A 26978-nucleotide genomic window follows, 5' to 3' on the forward strand; every position below is an offset into this window, starting at 1 on the left:
TCCAACACTATTGGACTGCAGAAGGCTTTGCGGTCAGGTCCTGTTCTGCCCCACCTGCAGGGGGAACAGAGTAATCACTCAGTAATTCAACCCAGGAACCCATCAGACAGCCACTCTGCAGCTCGACCTCACTCGTTTTCTCAGGTCTCTGATTCTTAGGTATCAGACTTAAAATGCTATTAAAAATGCAGTCATTGTTTATTTTTCTGCTCAGCTCCAAGACCAAAACATCAAACAGTGCAACTCCCTGCCTCAGCTGGCCTCAAAACCTCCTCCTAATTTACGCCCACGCTCTTTTTAGTTTAGAAGGGATGTGAGGATTCCTGACAACAGCAGCATTCAATTGCCATTTCCAACTTCCAAGCCATAGTGAACTGTCAGAGGGTACAGGCACACGCGCAGTGCTGCTAGGCAGGGAGGGCCTGAATTTTGACCCAATGACAATAAAGAAATGGCACTAGGATGGTGTATACAAGTAGAAGAGGAAACAACACTGTCTGGAATTTACATATTGCCAACCACCCGTGTTTTTATAGGCAGTGGAGATAATGGGTTCAGAAGAGGCTGTTGAAGAACCTGTGATGGGCTTCTGTCGTGTATCTTATATATGGTCAATGGCCAAAGGGAGTGAATGTTTAATGCTGTGGATGGAATCCAAGGAAGCAAGCTTCAGTATTCCCCAGGAAACGATAACTCCAAAAGCACAGGACGTTCGTGTAGACCTGTAGCTCAAGATTATGGCTGTTGGCTTGCTCTTGTAGTCACAGGGAAACAAGTGTGAGACTGATTCAGCAGAGGAGGAATTTAATCTGACATTAGGTGAGACAACCTCTATCTTCACGCAGAACCCTTCTAGCTCTGAAGCAATTGAATTCGACAAAATATAAACTCAGTTACTCCTTCCACAGATTCTGTTGAACTGGGATATTTCAGTATCTCCAGTATTTTGATATTTGATGCAAAATTACTATAAAATACCAAATGAGGCAACAATTGTCCCAGAGTGAACATGCGAAGATACACCACTGGAAATCCATGCTGACATTTCCAGGTTATACAGTGGTGGAAGATGTTGACACCAAATTTTATTACAATAAGACATACATCTTGGTTAATAATCTCAATTCATGACCAATAGTGATGGACTTCCCGTTTCACATTATTAACTCAGTAAATGTTTCCCACAGACAACTTCAACTTTGAAAAACAGGAAATTCCAGACAGGGCTTTTGTACAGTTCATGTACGTACAGCATGAAATCATCATGTACTTCAGAAAGGATCTGAATTAAAATGCAGTTATAAATGCATGCATTGTTCATTTTTCTGCTCATCTCCAAGACCAAAACAACAAACAGTTTAACCTGTCCACTGAGACTACCAACTTCCCATTTAAAATAGGTTCTGGAGGCACCCATTAGATGTACGGGAACGACCAACCACTAACAAAATCAAGCCAAAACCTTGAAGGTCATTGAATAATTCCAATTAAAGTGACATTCCTGGGTTTGGTGATGTACTCCTACAATCCCCGCCAACCCTTGGTGCCCCATGGTCAGTGGGCTTATTATCAGACACCACATAGGGAACATCTGCATAAATCCCTCTGCACCTTGATTAGATCACCTTCGCGGTCTTTGCCCCACTGTTGCTGAAATCTCTCTTATGTAACTTCTAAATATAAATTTGGAAACGTTCTGAACTTCACTCCATCACCTGTATCCCGTCCAACCCCCCTGTCCACTGCAGTCTCTGATATAAGGGGTTGAGATGTAGAAGCGCAAAAAGCTCATCCTTCTGATCAAGTCTGTCCATCGTTCAATCTGATCAAAGCTGAAATGATGATGATTTTAATTCCATTCTATTGCCTAGCTAGTCTCACCATAACTTCCTTCCCTCCTTAATACTGATGAAGCCTTCAGTTACCTTCCACAAACTAAACTTCTCCTTCCTCAAAACTAGCTCCAAAGTTTGGGACCCCTCAAGATACTTTGTAATTTATTACCATAGAAATTGCTGCTGAGCCATTCATAAAATCATACAGCAAGGAGGAATTTGCATCTTTATTGCACCTTTAACATTCTCTTAGTATCCCAATATCTTAAACAGAAACATATTAGTGTCATAAAGTGAAGTCACTGGTGTTTTGTAGGTAGTTATGATGTTGGTCAAGTGATAAATTGATGATAATTCATCAGGAGAACTCACCTGCCCCTTCAAGCAATGCCACAAGAACATCAAAATCCATTGAGCAGGCAAATCAGTGCATTAGGTTAATGTCTCACTGCATTATCAGGGCTGTCCTCTCAATGTCATAGCAATTCTACACTGGAATTACTGTCTAGATAGTGGAATGCTGAAGTTCTGAATGGGTTTTAACTCCATGGTATTCAGATGGACGTCCAATAATGCTACCACAGATAAAAACTAACACCAGTTGAACCAATTTCTCTTACACCCACGGAGATCTTATCCATTGTCGAATCGTAGAATTCCTACAGTGCAATGAGGCGTCATTTGGCCCATCAAATCTGCACCAAACCTCTGAAGAGAATCCCACTTTATTCCCGTAACCCCACATTTACTATAGTTAACTCACTTACCCTGCCCACTACAAATGTAATTTAACACAGCATATCCACCATAACCTGCACGTCTTTGGACTGTGGATAGGAAACCGGAGCACTTAGAGAAAACCCACGCAGACACGGGGAGAATGTGCAAACTCCACACAGTCAAACAAACAGTCGCCAGAGGGTGGAATCAAACCCAGGTCACTGGTGCTGTGAGGCAGCAGTGCTGACCACTGAGCCATATTAAACCGATGCATTGAACCTAGTCCATCACAAAAATCAAGACGTAAACACAAACTAAGCTCCAAATTCTTGAAACACCATAATGACATACAGGCAGTCAGTCAGTAAAGGAAAGAGCAAAACCACCCTCTTATAACACTTCCAGAACATGCCACAGGAGGATCACTAATGCATTCCAAATTATATCAAATTCATTTCAGCAGATCGAGGCATGACTTAGCAATATGGCAACTGACCAAACTACTATTCATCTCCCTAAGCCTGTATAAACAGGGTCAAAGGGAATAAAACTAAATCTCTTCAGGCCAAGTTCAGTTCCAAGATGATATACCTGCCAAGAGACAGACCTGATAATCCAACAACTCAAGTTAGGCAGGTTTACAGTAAATAGATTACTGTTACCCCTAGACCAGGTAATAAATCACCATGCAGTTCTCAAAAATTTTTGAAGACAATCCTGAAAGCCAAACAAAATTAAGCTAACTCTAGCAAAGGAATTTGCGATTTAATTTTTGAGTGGGAAAATGGAGGGCAGCATGGTGGCTCAGTGGTTAGCACTGCTGCCTCACAGCACCAGGGACCCAGGTTCGATTCCAGCCTCAGGAGATTGTACAACTCCAGATAGACAATCTCTCCATATCTACGTGGGTTTTCTCCCGGTGCTCCGGTTTCCTCCCACAATCCAAACATGCATAGGTTAGGTGAACTGGCTGTGCTAAATTGCCCACAGTGTTCAGGGATGTGTAGGTTAGGTACATCAGTCAGGAGTGAATGTAGGGTGGGTTATTTTTTGGAGGGTCGGTGTCGACTTGCTGGGCTGAAGGACCTGTTTCCACACTGTAGGGACTCTAGGTGACTACCTCTAGAGAAGAAACCTGGATAACTAAGAAATGTAAATAGCAATTAACTCGGGAAGCAGTCTTAGATTTAGCCACGAGTGCTCAGGAGAAGTAACCAATGAAAAGAAAAATTTTCTGTTTGGCAGTAAATGGAAAACAGAGCTCTTGCTGAAGGAATATACCAGCCAGCTATAGGTGACTCCAGCCTAAAAGTAGCATATTTAGCTCAGGCACATAGAAGAGCTGAGAGTATTATGAAGGATGGCGAGACCGTCAAGTGGGTTTTTTTCTGGATGAAAAGTTTAAAAAGCTGAAAGGCTACATCATCAGGATTATCGCGACCCCGAGGGACAGTAAGTTTGTACAGGTACACCCCCTGATTGGTTATAACTGTATCCAGGGATCTTGGGTTGACATATGCAGAAGTCAGGACTGGAATCTTTCAAATGAGATATTAAACCAACATCTCTTAGACAGAGACAAAAGATCCCACAACATTTTGAGGAAGGGCAGTGGCCAATAATTATCTTTCCATCAAAATGATTAAGATAGATTGTCCAGGCATTATCCATTGTTTGCATGGCTGCCATATTTCCAAATTCCAACAGTGACTGTGCCTCTGTTACTGTAAACATTGGACATCCTGCAAACCCTGCATCACAAAGTACAGAAGCGCCTCGACTTACGAACTTAATCCGTTCCGGGACCCGGTTCGCGAACCGAAAAGTTCCCGAACTGAATCAATTTTTCCCATTGTTCGGATAGCGTAAGCATGATTAGAGTAGATTACTTAGTGTGGAAACAGGCCCTTCGGCCCAACAAGTCCACACCACCCCACCGAAGCACAACCCAACCATTCCTCTACATTTACCCCTTTACCTAACACTACGGGCAATTTAGCCAATTCACCTGACCCGCACATCTTTGGACTGTGGGAGGAAACCGGAGCACCTGGAGGAAACCCACACAGACGCAGGGAGAATGGGCAAACTCCACACACAGTCAGTAAGTCGCCTGAGGCGGGAATTGAACCCAGGTCTCTGGCGCTGTGAGGCAGCAGTGCTAACCACTGTGCCACCGTGCCACCGAACTGTGCTTGGACGGCTGTTCACAGTGCACGCGCCAAAGATGAACTGAATGAGATCACGAGGGGCCTGAGAGCTTTTGCGTTCAACAAGCGCGTAGCAAAGCAGAACAATGAAACCACGTGATCACACACGGGCTTTTTGCGTTCGTACCTTCGTTTGTACCTTGAATTTCGTACGTATGTCGAAGCAAAATTTTACGTACAATCCTGTTCATAAACTGATTTGTTCGTAAACGGGGTCATTCATATGTCAAGGCGCTACTGTAGTTATGTGTCTGATTGGTTTGACAAGGATGATACAAACCACTCAGTGATCATCATTTTCTAACCAACTTTAATAAGACAGATCCAATATCAAAAATAATGGACATGATATACAGCTCTAAAACAAAACTGCTCAGTGAAGGTTCTAAGCGAACCGTTTCATCACAGACAAACAGTGGAGCTTCTATCACACCAGCACACGGGGTCAAGGTCTTAACTTACAAAGAAGACAGAAATATCACGAACCGAGTCCCTGCAGAAGGAGGGTGCAAATTCTCCAACAGTGGACCACTGGAAAGGACCCCAATTCACAAACCTTTTCTTCCTTGACATCCGATTGGCTGGGCCATCGGTTCTCCCGCGACAAGCTCTCGTCACTCTTTCTGCATGTCGATCTCTTCTTTTTCCGAGATCGGCCTTTGATATGGGCTGCTGTAAGGAAGCACAAACACACAAGAGTATCAGTGGCAAGCAGCTGCTGTATCTTTAGATCATTGCCAAAGAAGAATCACATTTCCCCCCCCCCATTTTATTTCCCCAAATATGGGTTTGGGCTGGGGTCCAGCTAACTGCTTTGATGAAGCCAAACAATGCAATACCATTTGCTTGCTTTTTTTACCCCCTCCTCTCCCTGGTGTGAAAGTGTAATTTCAATAAATGAACACCACACACAAAAAAAAATAACGTTCAACCAACCATCCTCAGGCCATTTACCAGATAGACCTACAATTACAGAACTGCAAGTAGTAAATCATGTGAACAGTGACAACATTTCATTGTACGTTATCAAACTAGTTTCAATATATATGCTAACAAGTTACAATCATTTGGTCCCACCCACTACCTAGCAAACAACAGCCACCATGGAAGTTGTCAGAAATACTGGGAACTAAAGCCTTCTTTAGCTGTTGCTTAATTCAAATTTTGATTACGATAATGAAATGCATATGCAAACGTTGGCCCATATCAGCTCTTTCATCAATATCAGCCCTGCTGACACATGCACTCTACCCATGACCAACCCTCACTGTCTTTGTTCCTCATAGCTGAATGCCTGACTGCAAGCTGTACATTTATACGGGTCAGTTTGTGCAGCAAAAGTAATTCCAATCCAACAGGACGGTCACAAACCCTCACTCTCATGCAACCAGTTACACTTCATTTAAGTAAGTCAAGATGTGAGGGGACACGAAGGTAAAAACTCACTTGATAAACATGTATGTCAAACCAAACACCCGAAAATGTTGCCAATACAATTCTGTTTCTGTACTTCTAACTATCTTCAGCAATTAGGATTCTACTTCCAAGTAGCTATTTATCATTCCAATAGCACTTAAAGCAAATTCTTGAGTCATTTGGCGCCCACAGAACTGTAATTATAGAGGTTATGTATTCATTCCTGCGTACTTGGAAATTTATGATTAATCTTGCGTCACTGTCCGTCTTTTTACAATAACATGGCTTTAACATTCCCTTACGCAGTGTGATAAAAATATATTACACTGTCTTATTTTGTCGGCAATTAGAGTTATTTTTGCAAACTTCTCTAGTGCAGAGAGCATTCTATTTATTCCTTCCTGTAAAAATTGTTTCATTTGTCTCATGTGTGTTGGGAGAGTTTTAGATTGTTCTGTTTACATTTAAAATTTCACAATCCTTTATGAATAATTACATTAACGTACAACCATGATACTTACAATTTTACATTTGATCAGCCAACACTAATCAGCCAGAGTCCACCCTGTGACAACGCATTCCATTCAGTGTCCAGGAGTATTGCCTAGATGAGGGGGGGTCTGTTACTGCTGCTGTAGCAATAGCAGTGTTGTAGCAGTAAAGTTAAACAGAAGCTCTGGGTAGTTCCTTGTTCCTCAATCTGCCCTTCACTGCCTCATAAGCACTTTAACCCTGCCCTCATGCGTATACACACACACTCTCACAGATACCCTCCCAAATTACATGCACATATTAACACAGCCAATTGAAACCATCTCTGAAACTGCAACAAGTTATTTCCAGAACACAAAACAGTGGCTTCCTGCTCATCTCTTAACCAATGAGAACAATTTATTTTTTTTATATATTGGCATCTAGTCCAAATATTTGGAATGATTTAAGTTTGCTTTACCCATCCACTAGATCTCTACAGGGTGCCTCATGGTGGTGTCATATTTCCCATTATGCGATCTTCAGGAAAAAGAGGGTGTTTTTAGTCATGGTTAATTGACCTGTCAAACTGCCGCCATCTACCCATTTAAAATAATTTATTGCCTCTTAGTGATCCTGGGGCCCTTGCGATATTAGCATTGCGTTCTAACTAACAGAGAACCATCCCCAGTCTCTCAACACTAATTCAAACCAAGTTTATTTTCTATCTTAATAAAGGGATTTACAGTTACAAAAAGGTACTCCCAAATTCCTAAAACACAGATTACGAGGGGCCAGGCCATTCTGCCAACTTCAACATCCTCCCTGATCCCCCGCCCCACCTTAGTCATCAATTGTCGAGAACTTGTAATGATTTCCGTAAAGAGGCTAAAACTGAAATCCAAAACAACACTACAGCCTTCATCCACGTCCTTTCCCTCACAAAAGGGAATCAATATTCTTCACCAAAAGCTTAAGCCTCCAAGAGTGGCCCCTCAGCACAGGGTCAATTCCTTACCACAAATCAGACCTCACGTCAGTACCAGTTAGCCTAATGACACTTCATTTTCACTACAATGAGCTAAGGAAACAAGTCTTCAATAATGCTCTTTGGTTGAAGACCAAGCTCGGCTTATAACAAGCCGCCTCCAGGTACAGTGCATGTTAATAACTGTAGGTGGTTTCTCCTGCAGGGATGTTGAAGGCTCTGCCATTAGCACAAGTGGATTGAATTATTAACTTCACTTCAGTGAATGTCAATCATGCACAAATTTCAGGCCACCAAATGAGATCAAATTCCAAACCATTTTATCTTCAACCATTGTTTGCAGTCTTGCGACATAACGCAACAGATCTCAGATAAAGCGCAAAGAAACAGAAAATCCAAAATCAACGTATCTTGTAACTCAGGAGAGAATAGGGCCCTCAAAGATCAGCAAGGTGGCCTTTCTATGGAGCCCAGGAGAGGGGAGGGGATTCTAAACAAGTATTTTGCATCAGTGTTTACTGTGGAAGAGGACAGATTAGATTACTTACAGTGTGGAAACAGGCCCTTCGGCCCAACAAGTCCACACTGACCCGCCGAAGCGCAACCCTCCCAGACCCATTTCCCAACACTTACCCCTTCACCTAACACTATGGGCAATTTAGCATGGTCAATTCACCTAACCTGCACACCTTTGGACTGTGGGAGGAAACTGGAGCACCGGAGGAAACCCACACAGACATGGGGAGAATGTGCAAACTCCACACAGTCAGTTGCCCAAGGTAGAAATTGAACCTGGGTCTCTGGCGCTGTGAGGCAGCAGTGCTAACCACTGTCACCGAGCTGCCAATGGGAAATAGATGGTGAAATCTTGAAAAATGCCCATATTACAGAGAAGGTGGTGCAAGATGTCCTGAAATGCATAAATCCTCAGGACATGATCAGGTGTACTCTGTGGGAAGCTAGAGAAGCGATTGCTGGGTCTCTTACTGAGATATCTGTATCATCGATAATCACAGGTGAGGTGCCGGAAGGCTGGAGGTTGGCTTACATGGTGCCACTGTTTAAGAAGGGTGGTAAAGACAAGCCAGGGAACTATAGACCAGTGAGCCTGACCTCGGTGGTGGGCAAGTTGTTGGAGGGAATCCTGAGACACAGGATGTAAATGTATTTGGAAAGGAAAGGACTGATGAGGGATAGTCAACATGGCTGTGTGCGTGGGAAATCACGTCTCACAAACTTGATTGAATTTTTTAAAGAAGTAACAAACAGGATTAATGAGAGCAGAGCAGTAGATGTGATCTATATGGACTTCAACAAGGCATTCAACAAAGTTCTCCATTGTAGACTGGTTAGCAAGGTCAGATCTCATGGAATACAGGGAGAACGAACCATTTGGATACAGAACTGGCTCAAAAGGTAGAAGACAAGGGTGGTGGTAGAAGGTTGTTTTTCAGACTGGAGGCCTGTGACCAGTGGAGTGCCACAAGGATCAGTGCTGTGCCCTCTACTTTTTGTCATTTACATAAATGAGTTGGATGCGAGCATAAGAGGTACAGTTAGTAAACTTGTAGATGACACCAAAATTGGAAGTGTAGTGGACAGAGAAGAGGGTTACCTCAGATTACAATGGGATCTTGACCAGATGGGCCAATGGGCTGAGAAGTGGCAGATGGAGTTTAATTTAGATAAATGCAAGGTGCTACATTTTGGGAAATTATATCTTAGCAGGACTTATACTATTAATGGTAAGATCATAGGGAGTGTTGCTGAACAAAGAGACCTTAGAGTGCAGGTTCATAGCTCCTTGAAAGTGGAGTCGCAGGTAGTTACGAAAGTGAAGGTGGTGTTTGGTATGCTTTCCTTTATTGGTCAGAGTATTGAGTACAGGAGTTGGGAGATAATGTTGTGGCTGTACAGGACATTGGTTAGGCCGCTGTTGGAATATTGCGTGCAATTCTGGTCTCCTTCCTATCGTAAAGATGTTGTGAAACTTGAAAGGGTTCAGAAAAGATTTACAAGAATGTTGCCAGGGTTGGAGGATCTGAGCTACAGGGAGAGGCTGAACAGGCTGGGGCTGTTTTCCCTGGCGTGTCGGAGGCTGAGGGGTGACCTTATAGAGGTTTACAAAATTATGAGGGGCATGGATAGGATAAATATACAAAGTCTCTTCCCTGGGGTGGAAGACTCCAGAACTAGAGGGCATAGGTTAGGGTGAGAGGGGAAAAGATATAAAAGAGACCTAAGGGGCAACCTTTTCACGCAGAGGGTGGTACGTGTATGGAATGAGCTGCCAGAGGATGTGGTGGAGGCTCGTATAATAGCAACATTTAAAAGGCATCTGGATGGGTAGATGAATAGGAAGGGTTTGGAGGGATATGGGCCGGGTGCTGGCAGGTGGGACTGGATTGATTTGGGATATCTGGTCAGCATGGATGAGTTAGACTGAAGGGTCTATTTCTGTGCTGTACATCTCTCGGACTCTAATCCTGCTCATAGCTGATAGCATCCAGCTCACCCAGACTGGCAGAAGTTATAGGCCATATTCCACAGCCAGCTTCCTCACAACAATTTGTGATCCTTCAGCTGAAATGTTAGAAACTTTAATCAAGATATTTTTACATCACCATTTCCCAGTTAATAAATGCAATGTTCAGAAAATGACGCAGCAGAACTGAATTGGATTGACTACCTTGATTCAATATATACATGTGAATATTTGACCAGCAAGTGTTGGCCGAAGTCAAGACCACGTACAATCAACAAGGTCCTTGTGAAACGGGCACCCAGAGACAATCTGGAGGCTTTGGGGAGTAAACAGGCAAATACACAGCACTTCAAAAAACTACAAAAAGTTTGATCGATCGGTGGTCAGGTAGATTACAACACATGCCAGAGAGCACAACACAGCAAAGGCCAAACATTCTCACCTCCAATTTTTTTTGGGTGAATTTTGCAATCTCTGCTGGTGTGACAAAACATTGCAGAGTTGTTAAAAAAAAAGTGTGGCGCTGGAAAAGCGCAGCAGGTCAGGCAGCATTCAAAAAGAACAGGAGAGTCAACACTTCAGGCATAAGCCACATTAGATTGCAGTCAGTAGACGTAAAACTACTATTCCTTAAACAGTTGTGTCTTGGTCTGTAGACGGGAAGATGATTTCCCAGAGAGTTTGCGTTGCTGCACGTCATTCCATGATGAAATTTCCTGTTCCCCAAAGGTCAGTCTGCCTTGTCAGTGTCTGTATCCAGAAGAACCAAAAATGGTGGATACCAAACAGAGAAGTACAGTCAAAGTGGCATCACAGACAGCAGGGTGAGGGGGTTCAAGTTAAAAATACTAGGTTATTGTTTAGCTTTCTGTTTTGTAAAAATTGATTGAATATTTTTGCTAATACTACAGTTTCATTCACCTTAAAAAAAGTGGAAAAAAAAAGTACCAGAAACAATTACTTGCATAGCAAACATAGCAGGACAGTATTGGCCACACATCCTGAGTAGTGTGGAACTGCCAGAACATTTCGAGCAGCTGAACCAGAACTGGCATCTGGGTGAGATTTTTCCTCCAACAGGGATATTTTAACTGATGCAGCAGAGCTTATGTTGTCTCTACCAATAGAGGAAATAAACATGATAATCGACGGACTTGAATGATATTGATGAATGGACACCACACAACAACCGCCAGACAGAAGAGGTTTCCTCCCAGTCGGGGAACATTTCAGCGGTCAAGGATATTCAGCCTCCGATCTTCAAGGCGGGCTTAGAGATACCCAACAACGCTGAACCACCGAGCAGAAACTGAGCCAAATTCCGGACCCATGAAGACAACTTCAACCATCATCTCAGGTTTACATCTCTCTACATGTCACCCCACCACACTACTCTGTATTTGTGAAATCTTCCTTACTGCCCTGTTTTAACACCATCACCTTGATAACTTATGGTCTCCCTACCTTAAGGTGTACAATTTTGGATTAGTTGTTACTTTGTTAAAGCCTCTTGTGCCAATCATGTTATTCCTGCCAGCTGATAGGTGGTGCTGGAGACCACATTTTTATTTTTTTTGTAATTATCTCTCTGCCTTAATTAGATTAGATTCCCTACAGTGTGGAAACAGGCCCTTCAGCCCAACAAGTCCACACTGACCCTCTAAAGAGTAATCCGCCCAGACGCATTCCCTACCCTACATTTACCCCTGACTAACGCACCTAACACTATGGATAATTTAGCATGGCCAATTCACCTGACCTGCACATCTTTGGACTGTGGGAGGAAACTGGAGCACCCGGAGGAAACCCACGCAGACACAAGGAGAATGTGCAAACCCCACACTGAGTCACCAGAAGAGGAAAATCGAACCAGAGTCTCTGGTGCTAACCACTGAGTCACTGTGCCTTAATTGGATTATAGGTCATCCCCTTCACTTACCATTCAGCTGTTGACACTTCAGTCACACTGTCTGACACTCTCGATCACCTGCAGAGACTTCTTATTCAGCCTGCCTATACTCCACTCACACCACTTGTATGATGTTTCAATCGCTCTACCCATTGATCTCTGGGTCTGCGTCCTTTTCTTCATTTCACTTGATGACTTGCGATTTCAAATAAACCTGCCAGACTATAACCTGGTGTCATGTGATTTCTGACAATGATTAATCAAACAGATGTTTACTCCATATAACCAGATGTTTGTGGATAATGGTTACAGAGGAACAATGAGCAACACGGTTACCAATAGCATGCCATTCTTCATGGAATCCATGATAAGAGGAAGTCTGCGACCTTTACACCATCAGGTCACATTCTTGGGCACAGCGATGAATGTCATGATCATGTCTCTTAAAAGGCATACCGACATAATGACCACAAGATAGAATGCTGAGATGAGTACTTAAAGAGGCATAAATTCTGCAGAATGCAACAGAACTTCCAGCAGGAGGACACAGCTGACCTGGAGATGTATTTGGCTGAACAGGCAGGTAATACGGGGGGGATGGACCGTCAATAGGGGTAGAAGTTGAGAATTTGAGAAGAGTAGGTAAGAAATTTGTTTTGTGCGTTGAACCCCCTTTAGTGAATGCCATAACTGAAAACACTTCAAAAGAAATACGTTCCAGTTCCTGATTTTTGAAGCACTGCAACTTACTCCCCAACGAGTCTTGTGGTCACATTGGATGGTTCTGTTATACATGGTGCAATCAGCAGCAATGACTGGGAGGTGAAATTATGACAGTCACTAATTCATGGGAAATGGATTTGACATGTATTAGAGATTATTTCTCAGCAACACCTGAGTCTGTAGTAAACACATCAAACATGCATTCAGTACAGTACAGTACAGTACACGCATTGTCTTAGATATACAAAGGCATCACAAATCTGTTTCTCACTACTCTGCGTGAAACATTATTCCAAAAGAAAATAAAGACCGAGATAGAACTAGTGACTTTCAATACATTCCAGTTTTCATAATGTACATTTTTAATGTATAATGTAGGAAACACAACTAATTACCACACAGCGACCTCCCACAATCAGCAATGTGAGAATAATCTGATAATCTCAACATCTCAAACAGATCAGTATTAGATAGGATACCAGTGCTAATGTTCATCTTCTTCAGACAAGTGTGTCATGGGATCCTTTGCATCAACTATGCAGCCCACGTGCATTTTGATCCAACTCTTTTCCACAAGTGCTGGACATTCTCAGCACTGCACTGGAGTACAGGTCTCTGAAATGGGACTCCAACCCACAAACTTCTGACTGAGGTAACAGCATTACCAACTGAGCCACATAGTCATACAGCACAGAAACAGACCCTTCAGCCCAACTAGTCCATGCTGACCATGTTCCCAAACTGATCTAGTCCCACCTGCCTGTGTTTGGCCCATATCTCTCCAAACCTTTCGTAGTCATATACTTATCCAAATGCCACGGTATCTATAGCCACCACTTCCTCTAAGTTCACTAACCACTATGTATATGTTCTTTTAAATCTTTCTCCTTTCACCATAAAAATCTGCCTCCTCATTTGGACTCTCCCCACCTCAGGGAAAACACCTTTGCTACTCATGATTTATTAAACCTCTATAAAGTCACTCCTCAACTTCGTCTGCTCCATCTAAGAAAGAACATGTTAATTTGCTTCCAGGTTTGGGTGACCGTCTGTATGGAGTTTGCACATTCTCCCAGTGTCTGTGTAGGGTGCCTCCAGGTGCCCTGATTTCCTCCCAAAGGTGTGCAGGTCAGCTGAACTGGCCATGGAAAATTGCCCATACTGTCCAAGGATGTGCAGGTTAGATGGGTTAGCCACAGAAAGGGTAAGGTGGTAGGTCTGGGTGGAAAGGATCTTAAGGGTCTGAACAGACCCTTAAGCCAAATGGCCTCTTTCTAGACTGTAGGAAATCTATGATATTGACTGTGAATGGATGGAAAGTATTACAATAAGTTATTTAACAAGGGGGTAGTGTCAGAAATCACAGGCCATTGAACTGCTCCTATCTCAGCCCTATAGCCCCTCACCAGAGCAAAGCGCGCCCCCTAGGATGCCAGGTATTGATTATTGGGTTTTAGTGTACCCAGTGTCTTGGAGCTTGGTTAGAACAAGGAGGAATGTGATCAGGCTGCTCTATTCCACTGAAATATTCATATAATTTCAACCTCTTTCCTGTTTTATGGTTTAATCCAGATAAAACATCAGTGAGGTCATTGATTATGTAACGTTTACACCTTATTTGACATTGTTTCATGGGATGTAGGTGTTGTTGGCAAGCACTGTGTTACCCATTCCTAATTGCCCTGAACGGAGTGGCTTATAGAGCCTTTCCAGGGGCAGCTCCAAGTCTATCACATTGCTGTGGGTCTGGAGTCACAGGTAGGTCAGGTGGGAATGACATTTCCTTCCATTACATGAAGCAGATGGGCATTTACAACAATCAGTGATTGGTCACCATGGCCCTCTTGCAGCACAGTGGTAGTGTCCCCCACTCCTGGACCAGAAGGCTCAGGTTCAAATCCAAACTGCTCTAGAGGTGTACAACAATCTCTGAACAGGTCACCATTACTGAGACTCACTTTCAATCCCACAGTAATCATCACAGTTTAAATTCCCCCAATTATCAAGATGGGATTTGAACATGTATTCCCAGGGCACCAGCCTGGACCTCTGGAATACTCGCCCAGGGACCTCACAACTAGGTCACCAACTCCGCAGTACTCAAGCAATAATCAAAAGAAACATTTGTAGATGATAAGTATTTGTAAGAAGCACAGAAAAAGAATCACAAGATTTGCAACATCTTGGTAAAAGGGAAGTACTGCAGTTTATAACTCAAAATCACTGAAAAATTCACATATTCAAAGAATAAAAAGTACCGGAACATTCTAGTATTTGGGAATATGGGCTCTTGTGATGCAGTGGTAGTGTCCCTATCTCTGAACCATAAGTCCCGGCTGGTCCAGAGTTGTGCAATAGCAGGTCCTTTAAGACATTACAGTATTTAGGACACAGATGGAAGATGCAACAACAATAAGAAACAGTAGCAAAAATGAGAAGTACGTATTTAGTAAACTGAAAAAAAATAAGACAAGTGGCTTTGTGAAGAACTTGATCTGGGATGTTATTTTGAATGGATGAGACAGTTGGCCCTTACCGAATGATCCTTAACCTGTGAGGCAGCTTCGAAAACAATGGGCGTGCAGAAGAATGGAAACATCAGACGAACAGAAAAATGAACAATTGATAAAGTCTGGAGAACACCGAATGAACAAAGAAAGCTGCAGACCATGTTTTTTTAAAAAAAAAGCCAGAGAATCTATTTAAGAAAAAACTGACTTGTCAAAAAAAAGAGATGTTATGGAGGGAAACTTCCAAGGGGAAAAAAAAAAGAGTAAGGAAGAGATGTTAATGTTGGATAATTCAAAAATTAAAAAAAGTTATTAGCAAATAGTTGCATAAGATAGTGCATCACGAAAACACTACTGCAAGCGAAGGAGCTGCTTTCCAACAGAGCACCGGTGCTGGTGAGGATGGCGGTGCTGGTGAGGACGGCGGTGCTGGTGAGGACGGTGAGGATGAATCATTGCACCAGGACTGGAAACAAAATTTATCTAACTGCTTGGATGAAAAGATTCCCAATGACAAATCGAACAAAACTGCAACAACAAGTTTTGTACAGCTTTATAATGCAGGCATTTACAGAACTACGAAGTGAACAAACAAGAACTGATTAAATGATTTCACCAAAATGTATTTCACACAGATAGCAGATGCTCTAATGTCCACCAGATTTACCACTGAACAGAAGCAGTGTCATCTCCAGAATTATATTTGACAAAGTACACCAACACAAATATACTGGAGAGGAAATGTACCGATACAGCTCTTCACAAGAAGTCAGCGAAGGGTTGACTAGCAAACGCAGCATTGCTGTGGGACCTGCAGAACCTTCATTTCACAAACCATTACCTACCATCTCTGCAACACAACTCAAAGTCAAACCATGAAACGAGACATCTCTCTGGCACTTGTACATGTCTTTAGTTGTTTTTTTTAAAAACTATTCTACATTAGAAGTCTTCAGATAAAAGTTGCCAACTGTATGCATTTAAAGTTAGCAGTCTGCAATTTGGACAGGGTTTGGCATTAGTCACATAGTGGGCAAAGTGTTTTGGAATTTCTCATCATTTTCTCTATGCACGCATACCACGTTGAGAAACAGATGGATACGTTTTGCATTGCAAAATTTAAAAGCTTTGCCCTTCAGTTTTCTGAACCCACATGTGGCTAGATAACAAAGCTTCATTCTCTCAGCTGAGGGAAAATAAATTGTGAAGCACAAATAAAAATTCTGAAATTGACGATAATGGAGATGTTGAACTACTTCATTCATCTTGAAGTACTGGCCTTGTTCATATTGCCCTTTGTTGATTTTATTTTTGGTTTGAGAAAATTTGTTTAGCTTGTCTAAGTTGAAATGTATCAAATGCAGCCAAGTCAGTGGGGATGTCACAGGACCCAGCTGAACACAGGTCTCCCCACTGCCCCATCTCTACACTCCATCAGCTTTATTTATCCTCTCAGAAACAGCCATACTTCGTTCTTCTCTCTACGTAATTCAAATACTATCAAGCCGGTCTTTGATGATGTGGAGGAGCTGGCACTGGACTGGGGTGGACAAGGTCAGAAGTCACATGATACCATGTTACCGTCCAACAGGTTTATTTGAAATCACAAGCTTTTGGAGCACTGCCCCTCCGTCAGGTGAGATGGAGAGGGGCGCACAGGCAAGTATATATAGGCAGCGAGATAATGGCATGATAATTCTCCACTTTATGCAACAACGGAGGAGCACTCCGAAAGCCTATGACTTTAAATAAACCTGCTGGACTATAACCTGGTGCCGTGACTTCTTGGAAGATTACATAAATCATGTGCTTGTTCTCAACTATCCCAGCTCAGAACAGAGAAATCCATTCTTCCACATTTAAGATTCACTGCAGGATCTCACAGTTTCTGTCCTGGGACAGGAGCAGGCAGCATGCAGACTCCATCAGAACGTACTGGTATGACGGCAGCTTCACCATGTTTATGGGAGCGGTGCTTAACTGGTCAACTTGCAATCAACTAAAGAATGGCAGGCACCTGAGCAGGATGGTTCAAGTCTTAAAAACTTTGCCTTTGTCCCAAACATTTCCCAACGAAGTGTAGAAAAAGTCACGACCAACTTGCATCAAGTTGAAGCTCTTTTCAGAGCAGCTCCTCTTAGTAACTGCACAAATGGTGCCCCCTGCTGTTTAATTTCAGCACCGCTGAATGATTAGACAGAAATCAAAAAGGCAACAACGATGGAATTGAGAAATGTGGATTAGACAGACGTGAGCAAGCATGCTTTTGTCAGCACAGACAGATTTTCAGGTTTATTATTCAACATATTAGATTGCACCCTATTTTCACCAAACCCCCAACATCTCCAAATTCAATACTTGTCGGCTTCTGAACTCCTCATCTGTGTCTGCTGTCGCTAAAGGCATTTGAATAGACACGTGAACATTTATAGTGGTTTGTATAAATGCCGGAGGAAACATCACAGAAGTGCTTCACAGGAGGCTCCCAAGCACTGAGGATGTCACCTAGACAGGGGACGAAACGTTTGCAACAAAAACTCCCAGTTCGGCGAACAGAAACACAACAACGAGCACACGAGCTACAAATCTTCTCCCAAACTCTCATTCTAGCTTTAAATCCTGCTACAGTCTCACCAATCCCTGACTCAAACCTGTCTAACTCTACAACCCTCTGAGCCACCTGCAATCATTCAACCGTGGCCACACACACACACGCTTTTTGCTCATTGAAATACCCTACAGCAATATGGTCGAGGAGACAGCAAGAGAACAGAATCACAAGCTAAAGGAGGATACCATCTGGTCCATCAAGCCATGACTGAGAGCAACGTCACCCTTCTTTCCCCACTATACACAAACATAATCCATTCACGTGGTCATCCAATTTCCCTTTTGAAAGCCACAATGGAATCTCCCTCCAGCGCACTCCTGGGCAGTGTGTCCCACGCTGCATAAACAAGATTTTCCTTATATTACATTGGTTCTTTTATCATTACATTACACTTGTGTCCTTGCTGCTTGATGCTTCTGAAAATGAACCCAGTTTACCTCTAATCGACTCCCTGTAGGAACTGCCACTACTTCAGGCATCACTGTCCAATACATCAATAGTCCGCTCTCCAAGAAAATGCTGCACCTACTCATCCATGGCAGTACCTTTATATCTATCACTCCCCCTCCTCACAGTTCACTATACTGCCGAGCTCAGACAGACGTACTGAGACAGAATTATTTACTAACAATTTCTCTGGAAAAGATATGACAGAATTTCATGTCAAAGTTGAGAGTTGTGTGATCAAGTCAAAGCTGGCTCTTAAATTTAACCAAAGCCAACCCAGAGCATCATGGGGAGGTGCGGGCTGGGCTGGATTGGAAAATTAGATTAAAAAGCTTTGACAATTGATAACAAACTTGAAATAACTAATTCATCATTTTCAACATGCATGCATTCCATAAAACACAGGAATTCCCAAGACAGTAGAGGGTAGAATTTGATTCAAAAGAAATCTGAAATTTAAAGTAAATTGTCATAAAAACCCATCTGGGTTCATTCATATCCTTTCAGAAGGGAAAGAATCATTCTTACCGGTGGACTTACATGTGACTCCAGACCCACAGCAATGTGGATGACTGTTACCTGGCCTTTGAAATGGCCTAGAAAACCACTTAACTGTAACCACTACCAGAAATTCTTACTAAAAAACAAAAGAGGAATGAAAGACGACAAATCACCGGGCAATGACGAAGGTACTGGAGCAACAAACATGGTCCCATGAACCCCACAAAGCCCTCTGGGCACTCACTCATCGGAGAGTTGTCGCACCAGATTAGACAAGCAGTCATACACATGGAGTCATACCTCCCACACGAAGACCCAACATCGCCATCACCTCTGGCCATACTCCGTCCCATTGACAGGACAGATCCAGGAGATGTGATAGTATAGGTGGATAGAGTATGAAGGAACTAACCCAGGTGCCCTCAACATTGACTCCAAACCCTGTGAGGTCCCCCTTGGTTAATGAATCAGTCTTCCTCTTTGTTGAGATACTGAGGGTGCTAAGGGCATTGAACGTACTCTGGTTTGGGGACTTCAATGTCCACCAGCAAGACTGCCTCAGGAGCATCACTACTGACTAAGCTGATCAAGTCCTAAAGAATACAGCTACTATGTCTAAGAGTCTGCCAAATGAGTCAGTCCATGGCAGCACCCATTGAAATAGCCACTACACAGTTCTTCTGAAGACAGTCTTCGACATCCTCACTACTTCACTAGCTGACGAGTTTTGTGATGTGGAAAGGCCAGTGTTGGACTGGGGTGGACGAAGTCAAAAATCAACAACGCCAGGCTATGATCCAACAGGTTTATTTAAAACCAGAAGCTTTAGGAGTGCTGCTTTCATCACTTCATCCTGATAAAGGGGAAGCGCTCCAAAAACCTCCGATTTTAAATCAGCCTGTTAGAATATACCTCAGGGCTGTGTGACTTTCAACTTTGATTAATTGTGTGCCACTATTCCAGTTGGATGACTTTTTTTTTAAAAAAAAAAATCACACAACTTAGTGGCACACAATTTAAAGAATGGTCTTAAAATGTTGCCAAAAGAAATAATAAGCCTAAGCACTTGGAGAGCTTTCAAAATCAGCAAAGAGGAAGGAAGAAATGGAGAAAATAATGAGAACAAGTTTTGAAGCTTATATAGGAAGGAAGATAATAAAAGACTATGAAATGTTCTATGATGAAGCACCAGTAACATACGTGAAGGGAAAGGAGTAGGTGCACTGTATTTAGTTTGCCAGAAGGTATTGTCAAAAGTGCCAGAACAAAGGTCACTCCACAAAATGAGAACTCATGGTGTAGAGGTATCAGAACGGATAGAGGATTTGTTGCTTAATAGGAAGTAGATAGGACATCAGACGGTCATTTTCAGGTTGACAGGAACACATGTTAGAAATGAGTTGGGGCTGATTGATTTAGGACCGCTGCTTTCTGGTGTGTAAAGTCAAGCATTCAGAAACTACTAAATATACGAAGAATAAAATGTGGAAGAAGAAAAGGGAAACAAACATTTCAGGACAAAGGTAACAGTTTAATTAGTGCATTTCAACCTCCCTCCCCAGGCAGGTCAATAGTGCATTCACACCAAGAACATTTCCCTCTTCAGATCCAGGCTGCTGAGGCCAAATGACATTTTCTGTTTACACATTCCTTCAGCTACATCCCCCGATATCATCAAGATGAGGGACTGAACAACAGAACTTCTCTGGCCTGTACAAATTCATTTTTAGCAAGCAACACATTTAATGGTAACTCTACTGGGTTACCCAAAATATTGGACCTCCCTCCCTAAAACTTACCAAATTTTGACTGATAAGAGGCTTGGGCCCATTGCCACTCTGAGGGAGCTATACAAATTTAAGTTGTTATTAGATTACGCTTCCCTACAGAATCATTTCACTCCCTCACAAGAAAGGAAGATTTTTTGGGGGTGGGGGGGAGGAATAGCGGTGAAGGGGAGTCAGAGACAATTATGGGATTGGTAATATTTCATAGCCAGGCAAAAGAATGTAGAAACTCTAGATTCCGAAAGGGAAACCACAGCTCAAAATCGAGAGTCACAAGCTGGAATTCATTGCATATGAACCCCGGGTCACATTATTAGCAGCACAGAGTTAAAACATTCACCTCCCAGCCTTCAGCCGCTGGTCAAAATGCCGGCACACTCCACGCACATTTTGAATTCACTCGGTTTTTATTTCACAATTGTTAGAAAGAATATAGCATTCCAGTTCAGAACAACAGAAAAGCACTGCTCAACGGGACAAGAGTGGTGACTCACCTCCTGCCAGATGAAGATGTAGTAAGGTCAGTGATTGCGGCTGTGCAGTGATTTGTAGCCTCGTCCGAACCACTCTCCCAGCTGACGTACGTGTCAAAACACAGGGCGCTAAAGAGAAAGTGAAGAAATAAAATCACATGCTTTTCCCAAATTCAAGCACACACACAAAAAGAAAAGATTCTACCATTTACAACCTCACAACTACATTTGGGTTCAGCTTAACAGAAAAAAAAGTTTCTACAAACTTTCTCCTCCTCATTCAGGGATTAACTGGAGAACCCCATGAGAATGCAAACAGTCTCTGTAACCACTCTTCCTCTGAAGTTATACTGGATTCAATGGAGGAATCCCACATCCATTAAAATCCCAAATGCTTTTACGTCACAACAAAATTTAATTTTGTTAAATCAATTGAAATCTTAGAAAATATTGAACATTAACAAAGGCATCTTGGTTGGTCTCTACTTTCCATTAGTAACAATACCAGGCACACACTGCATCCACAAAATATAATGACGACTTATGCACAAACAACAAAGTATTATAATAAATGTTTTCTATCACTAGCCTCTGAGCAACTACATGTTCCCTGTAAATTGCACAGCCATTCCGACATTCCCTCTCGCAGCGTTATCAACGTTTCTCCTTAGACATATGGCAGAGTCTAGCACCGCGAGCTCATATCCTCCCGTGACAAGTCACAAGCTTTTATTTTTAAATGGACAATTCTATGTTGGATAAGGAAGTTGCAATTCATACTGTGGAACAAAAGTACTAAACTACTGGTTAAAAGGTCATACAGGCAAACTTGCATAACTCACCAAACTCATCACATATGGATTTGTTATCCCCCAGCGTTGGGTGTTCAAACGTCTCCCGACAGTAAAGAATCTTGGTGTTTTGATTGACCAAGACAATTCCTCCAAGAGCCAGCAGCTGAGCTTCACTGAGACAGTCAGCAGACGCTTTCTGAATTCTTTTCCGAATGGCCCGATAGCGACAGTACTGGGGGTAGCTTAATATTTTAACGCGCGGTCGATCATCTTTAAATCCTAAAACACAAGGTAGTTTCTGAGGTAATACCAGAGACTGGCTTCAGACTGTTTACCACACACACACACACACACACACACACACACTCTCAACAACAGCCTTTCGAAATGTAGCACAACTGCACCAATACCTCCTTCAGTGCCACAATAGCAAAAGGCAATTTATCTAAATTAAGGAATCGAGATCAGGGTGAGAACAACTGAAATAATAATCAGCAGTATAAATCACAAGCACAGCAACACTAGCAGAACTAAGTGAAAAATGAAAGAACTGCTGAATGCAGAAATCAGAAGCAAAAACAGGAATTGCTGGTGAAGCTCAGCATCTGTGGAGAGAAGTCAGAGTTAAGGTCGAGTCCAGTGACCCTTTCTCAGGACACAGAGGAACTAATTATTTTGTTAACTTCAAAATAATTGAATTGCTAATTTCAGCACAATAAAAGATGCCTAATAACGTGATGTCTTGCAGCTGCAGTATGAGTACATTAGTGAGCACCAGTGTGATCCACCTCAAACATCACTGAAGGAAGACTGGCCTATGAATGTTAAATACAAGACACAAATATTGGAGGGAGGCTGGAATCAAACTCTTCCCCCAACCCAGTTACAAATTACGCCCAGGTAGTGGCCACACGGCCTTGCAAGCCTATTCCAGCATTCAATAAAATCGTTGCTGATTGGAGCACTCCACATTCCAATCTACGCTGACACCCCACTCTACATGTCACATTCCCCCTCCCCACCCCCAACTATTGCATAAATGCTGCCCCCTCCACACTTCACTGCAGCTCTGATGTAGATGAGTCATCTAGGCTTGAAATGTTAGCTTGCTCTCTCTCTCTGGATGCTGCCTGACCTGCTGTGATCTCCAGCGTTTGTTATTTTTAGTACAGATTCCAGCCTCTGCTGTAATTCGCTCCTACTCCTCACATCCTGTTGCTTATCAGGAATCTGTCTACTTTGTTCTTAAAAATATTCAAAGACTTTGCTTAAACTACCATATAAGGAAGAAAGTACCAAGGAGACAACCCTGAAAAAAAAATTGCTTCATCTCAGTTTTAATTGGGTGATACCTCATTTTTTAAAATTACCCCTCATTCTAGATTCTCCAATAAAAGGAAACCACCTTTTCACATCCATCTCTGTCAAGCCTCCCAGGCTCTTATTTGTTTCAATTAAGCAATTTCTTACTCTTCCAAACTCCAGTAGATATAAGCTGACCTGTCGAAACTTTATAGCAGTAAATTACTGCAGGAGCTCGATTCTGTACCGAAAACAAAAAAATGTTGGCAATCACGGAGGTGGGGGTGGGGTCAGGCAGCATCCATGGAAAAAGTGCTATCTAATGTTTAGAGTCTAAATGACTCTTCAGGGCACAAACCTTCCTTAGCAAGTAACCTATTAAATTCTGAGGTGGCAGCTTCCATGGGATTGTGCACCTTGGAGGTACAACGTGTACTTTAGATATTGGTGTTGACCTCGTGAGGTATATGGACTCTCAGTAGAAGAGCTTACTAATATCCTCTGTTAAAGATTTCTTAAGTCTATTTGCACAACAAAAGCCCTTCTATTTCTTCCCTGTTTCAAATGTTACACATTTTAATAGCATTTTTTAAAAATCAAACCCATTCAGAGATGCTATTACACACCTCTGGAGTGCATGGGCTTAGGGAGTGGGAAGCGAGGTTGTGCGCTTCTGGTTGGATGTGGGTAAGAAACAACATCTGACTCCATCAGCTTTGATCTAAATTACCAGCCAGCACTAAAACATCTAGATTCACACAGCAATAACAACTTAAAAGGTGGGAGGAAAATATTCCAGATGCATTCTCGAGGAGAGGAGAGAAAACAAAATAGAGATTGAAGGGGAAGAAAAAAGAGAGAAGGTTGTAAATTTATAAAAACCAGCAGCAGTGCCAGGGTTAAATGCATTAAAAAAACACTCAAGGAGCAATGGCAACAAATCAGTGTTATTTAAATGTTCAAAAAGCCAGCGAAAATGCTGAAGACAGCTGCAATCTGAAAACGGGCAGGAGATGGTGCTAACCGGGCTGCAATGTTTCACCAGAAAGTTTAATAAGCTTGGCACAGGCGAGGCAATATTATTACGGGAATATGGGAGCTGAAGCAATTAGAGTAATGATTAATAACATAGCCCTCAAGTCTCATCTGTCATGCTCATTTGATTTCCTGCTCAAGATGCACCAATAACAAGTTGTTTGGGGAAGCAAGTGACTTCGACAATAATCGCAGGCATTTTGCCATTCTAGAGATGAAGTACAGAGATCAGGAGAAATCAATTTCACAACGATAATGAGTCACTGCTTAATAAAGAACAAAGGAAACTGTAACATTAGATTCTGCATCTGTTTAAACTGCACGGGTAAAAGCTGGGTTGATGCGATTTAATGTGCAGCTTCATTGAGCTATTATAAAAGTGAAGTTCACACAGGGCACAGATGGCAGGGATTTGGAACCACATGGAAACAGTCCATGAAAATCGGCACGGATTTCTTTTTTGGTAAATGAGTCATCTTATCTGATCACACACACAGACTTTCCAGCAAAGGAGGCCATTCAGCTCACCATGTTATAAGCTAGCTATCTGTAACAGTACACAAGATCTCAAATTTTTCAATTTATCTACTTGATCTTTCAAAATGCATTCTGCAATTATATCTAGCAAGATGTCCCAAACCATAATAATTATTTTTAATTTCTCCTTTTTCTCAAACCACCTTTGAAGATCTATCGGAAGAAGTTGCAGATATTTATGGCAGAAAAGCTGTTATTCCACCCACACTGTGCAAACAATTTATTTCAAATTCCCAACACAAAGTATCTTAGAGAAGTGAAACTTGAAAACAAGACTATTTGAGTCTCTCATGCCATCTTCAAAAATGCAACGTGACCACCACTTACAAAGTCACACCCAGCTGAGTGATAGCACTAACACTGAAGAAACAACACACCGGGGAAGAAATTAGATCTTCATCCAATTTTTCTTTTTTGATACATCAGAGGCACACAGTCCCCCACACTTACTCATCCAAAAGAAAGCTTTGCTTTAATAAAAACATTGATTTGGATATCATAGACAGCATTTTGTCACATGTCTCAAAAGATGTGCAGCATGATGGCTCAATGGTTAGCACTGCTGCCTCACAGCACCCAGGGGCCCAGGTTCGATTCCAGCCTCAGGCGATTGTGTGGAGTTTGCACATTCTCCCTGTGTCTGTGTGGGATTCCTCTGGGTGCTCTGGTTTCCTCCCAGTCACAAAGATGTGCAAGCCAGGTGAATTGGCCATGCTAAATTGCCCATAGTGTTAGGTGCATTAGTCAGAGGGAAATGGATCTGGATAGGTTGATTTTCAGAGGGTCAGCGTGGGCTTGGTGGGCCGAAGGGCCTGTTTCCACACTGCAGGGAATCTAATCTAACCTAACAATTTCTGTGGCATTAACTCCCTCTTCCTCGACATCAGCTTGAATTTGGCACCAAGTCAAGGTGGTCTCCATCCAGCCTACAGCAATATTATCAATCAGTCAATTGGAAGTATTTGCCCAGACAGCAAACCAGGAAATAAAATTATGATTTTTATTCACTTTTAATTAGAGAACAAAATAAATGGTTGGGCAAGAGTAAACAATTAAGATAGAAACAGCAATATCAAATTTAAAAATTAGAAATAAGAGATTTTATGACAATGAACAGATTTCTAGCAGGGAGGGATTTAAAACGAACTTTGACAATATAAGGTTAACATTGAAGCTCATTGTGAAGCGTATTACCACTGACAGAGCTGGAAAGTGGGGCTTGTTGGGGAGCTCTTTCAAGAGCTGGTACAGATATTATGGATCAAATGGTCTCACTCTGTACTGTAAATTCTATGATCCTACAAGGTACAGACTCCAGCAGTTGCTATCTGTCTCAGGGAAACTGACAAGTAATAATGACAGCAAAACTATTAAGTACAGAAATACCAACTAAATAAAACTAATCTGGAACACGTACCAACTGTATGAGCAACTGCACTTCTGACCACTACGTATGAGCCAATCCACACTACGGCTCACCATGCAGTAGGTTTACTGCCAGCACTGTTTTCAGGTAGGGATTGTCAGGGCCCATTTGGTCTGTTGTGTGAAAGGAAAAGTACTTGCTCGTCTGTTTGGAAGTGGCCCTTACCTTAAACACTATAGCTATTGCATGATAGCCAGTAAGGATAAATTATATTGATTTTCCATCGCCATAGTCTACTTAATAACAAGGAGCAGCTAGATTTTAAACTTAAAATCATAAGCTCTTCCCCTGTGATACCGCCAAAGAGAGTGGTGCTTAAGGCATTCCTCTGTATTAACCCTTTCAGACCCTTAAATCAACAATACCCTCATGTACAAAAGCATTTGCAATTGTATTGGTTGGATGGCCAGCTCCACATAAAATCAAGTCTTACTGTGAACAGTTCTTTAATGTAACTCTTGGAGTTAGCCAAGTAGCCAATGTGAAAGGAATACCAGCATCCAGCGCAAACAAATGGGAAATGTACAGGTTTCGGATAGACAGACAGACAGACAGACAGACAGACAGACAGACAGACAGACAGACAGACAGACAGACAGACAGACAGACAGACAGACAGACAGACAGACAGACAGACAGACAGACAGACAGACAGTCTTCCTTCAAATCCTCTGAACCACATTCATTTTTTTTCCTCAAATCTGTTTCTTGTTATGGATCATTCAACAAAGCGGTTTGAGGTTTTGCTGTCCACATCGTTTAGTTCCCTCAATGAGATCTCCTGACAGTCTCCACTGT

General features: G+C 42.3%; 1 protein-coding gene across 1 annotated transcript in view; it reads right to left on the reverse strand.

The window, feature by feature from the left end:
* Nucleotides 1–26978, reverse strand: part of LOC132823312 (AT-rich interactive domain-containing protein 5B-like) — a 101254-nt gene that overhangs the window by 43825 nt on the left and 30451 nt on the right. The window contains exons 4-6 of the mRNA XM_060836988.1: nt 21929–22159; nt 21108–21215; nt 5322–5437 (exon numbers count right to left, since the gene is read on the reverse strand). Coding sequence (XP_060692971.1) covers nt 5322–5437; nt 21108–21215; nt 21929–22159 — 455 coding nt within the window. The remainder of the gene's footprint in view (nt 1–5321; nt 5438–21107; nt 21216–21928; nt 22160–26978) is intronic.

The sequence above is a fragment of the Hemiscyllium ocellatum genome, chromosome 16, assembly GCF_020745735.1.
Source record: "Hemiscyllium ocellatum isolate sHemOce1 chromosome 16, sHemOce1.pat.X.cur, whole genome shotgun sequence".
NCBI classification, from domain to species: Eukaryota; Metazoa; Chordata; class Chondrichthyes; order Orectolobiformes; family Hemiscylliidae; genus Hemiscyllium; species Hemiscyllium ocellatum.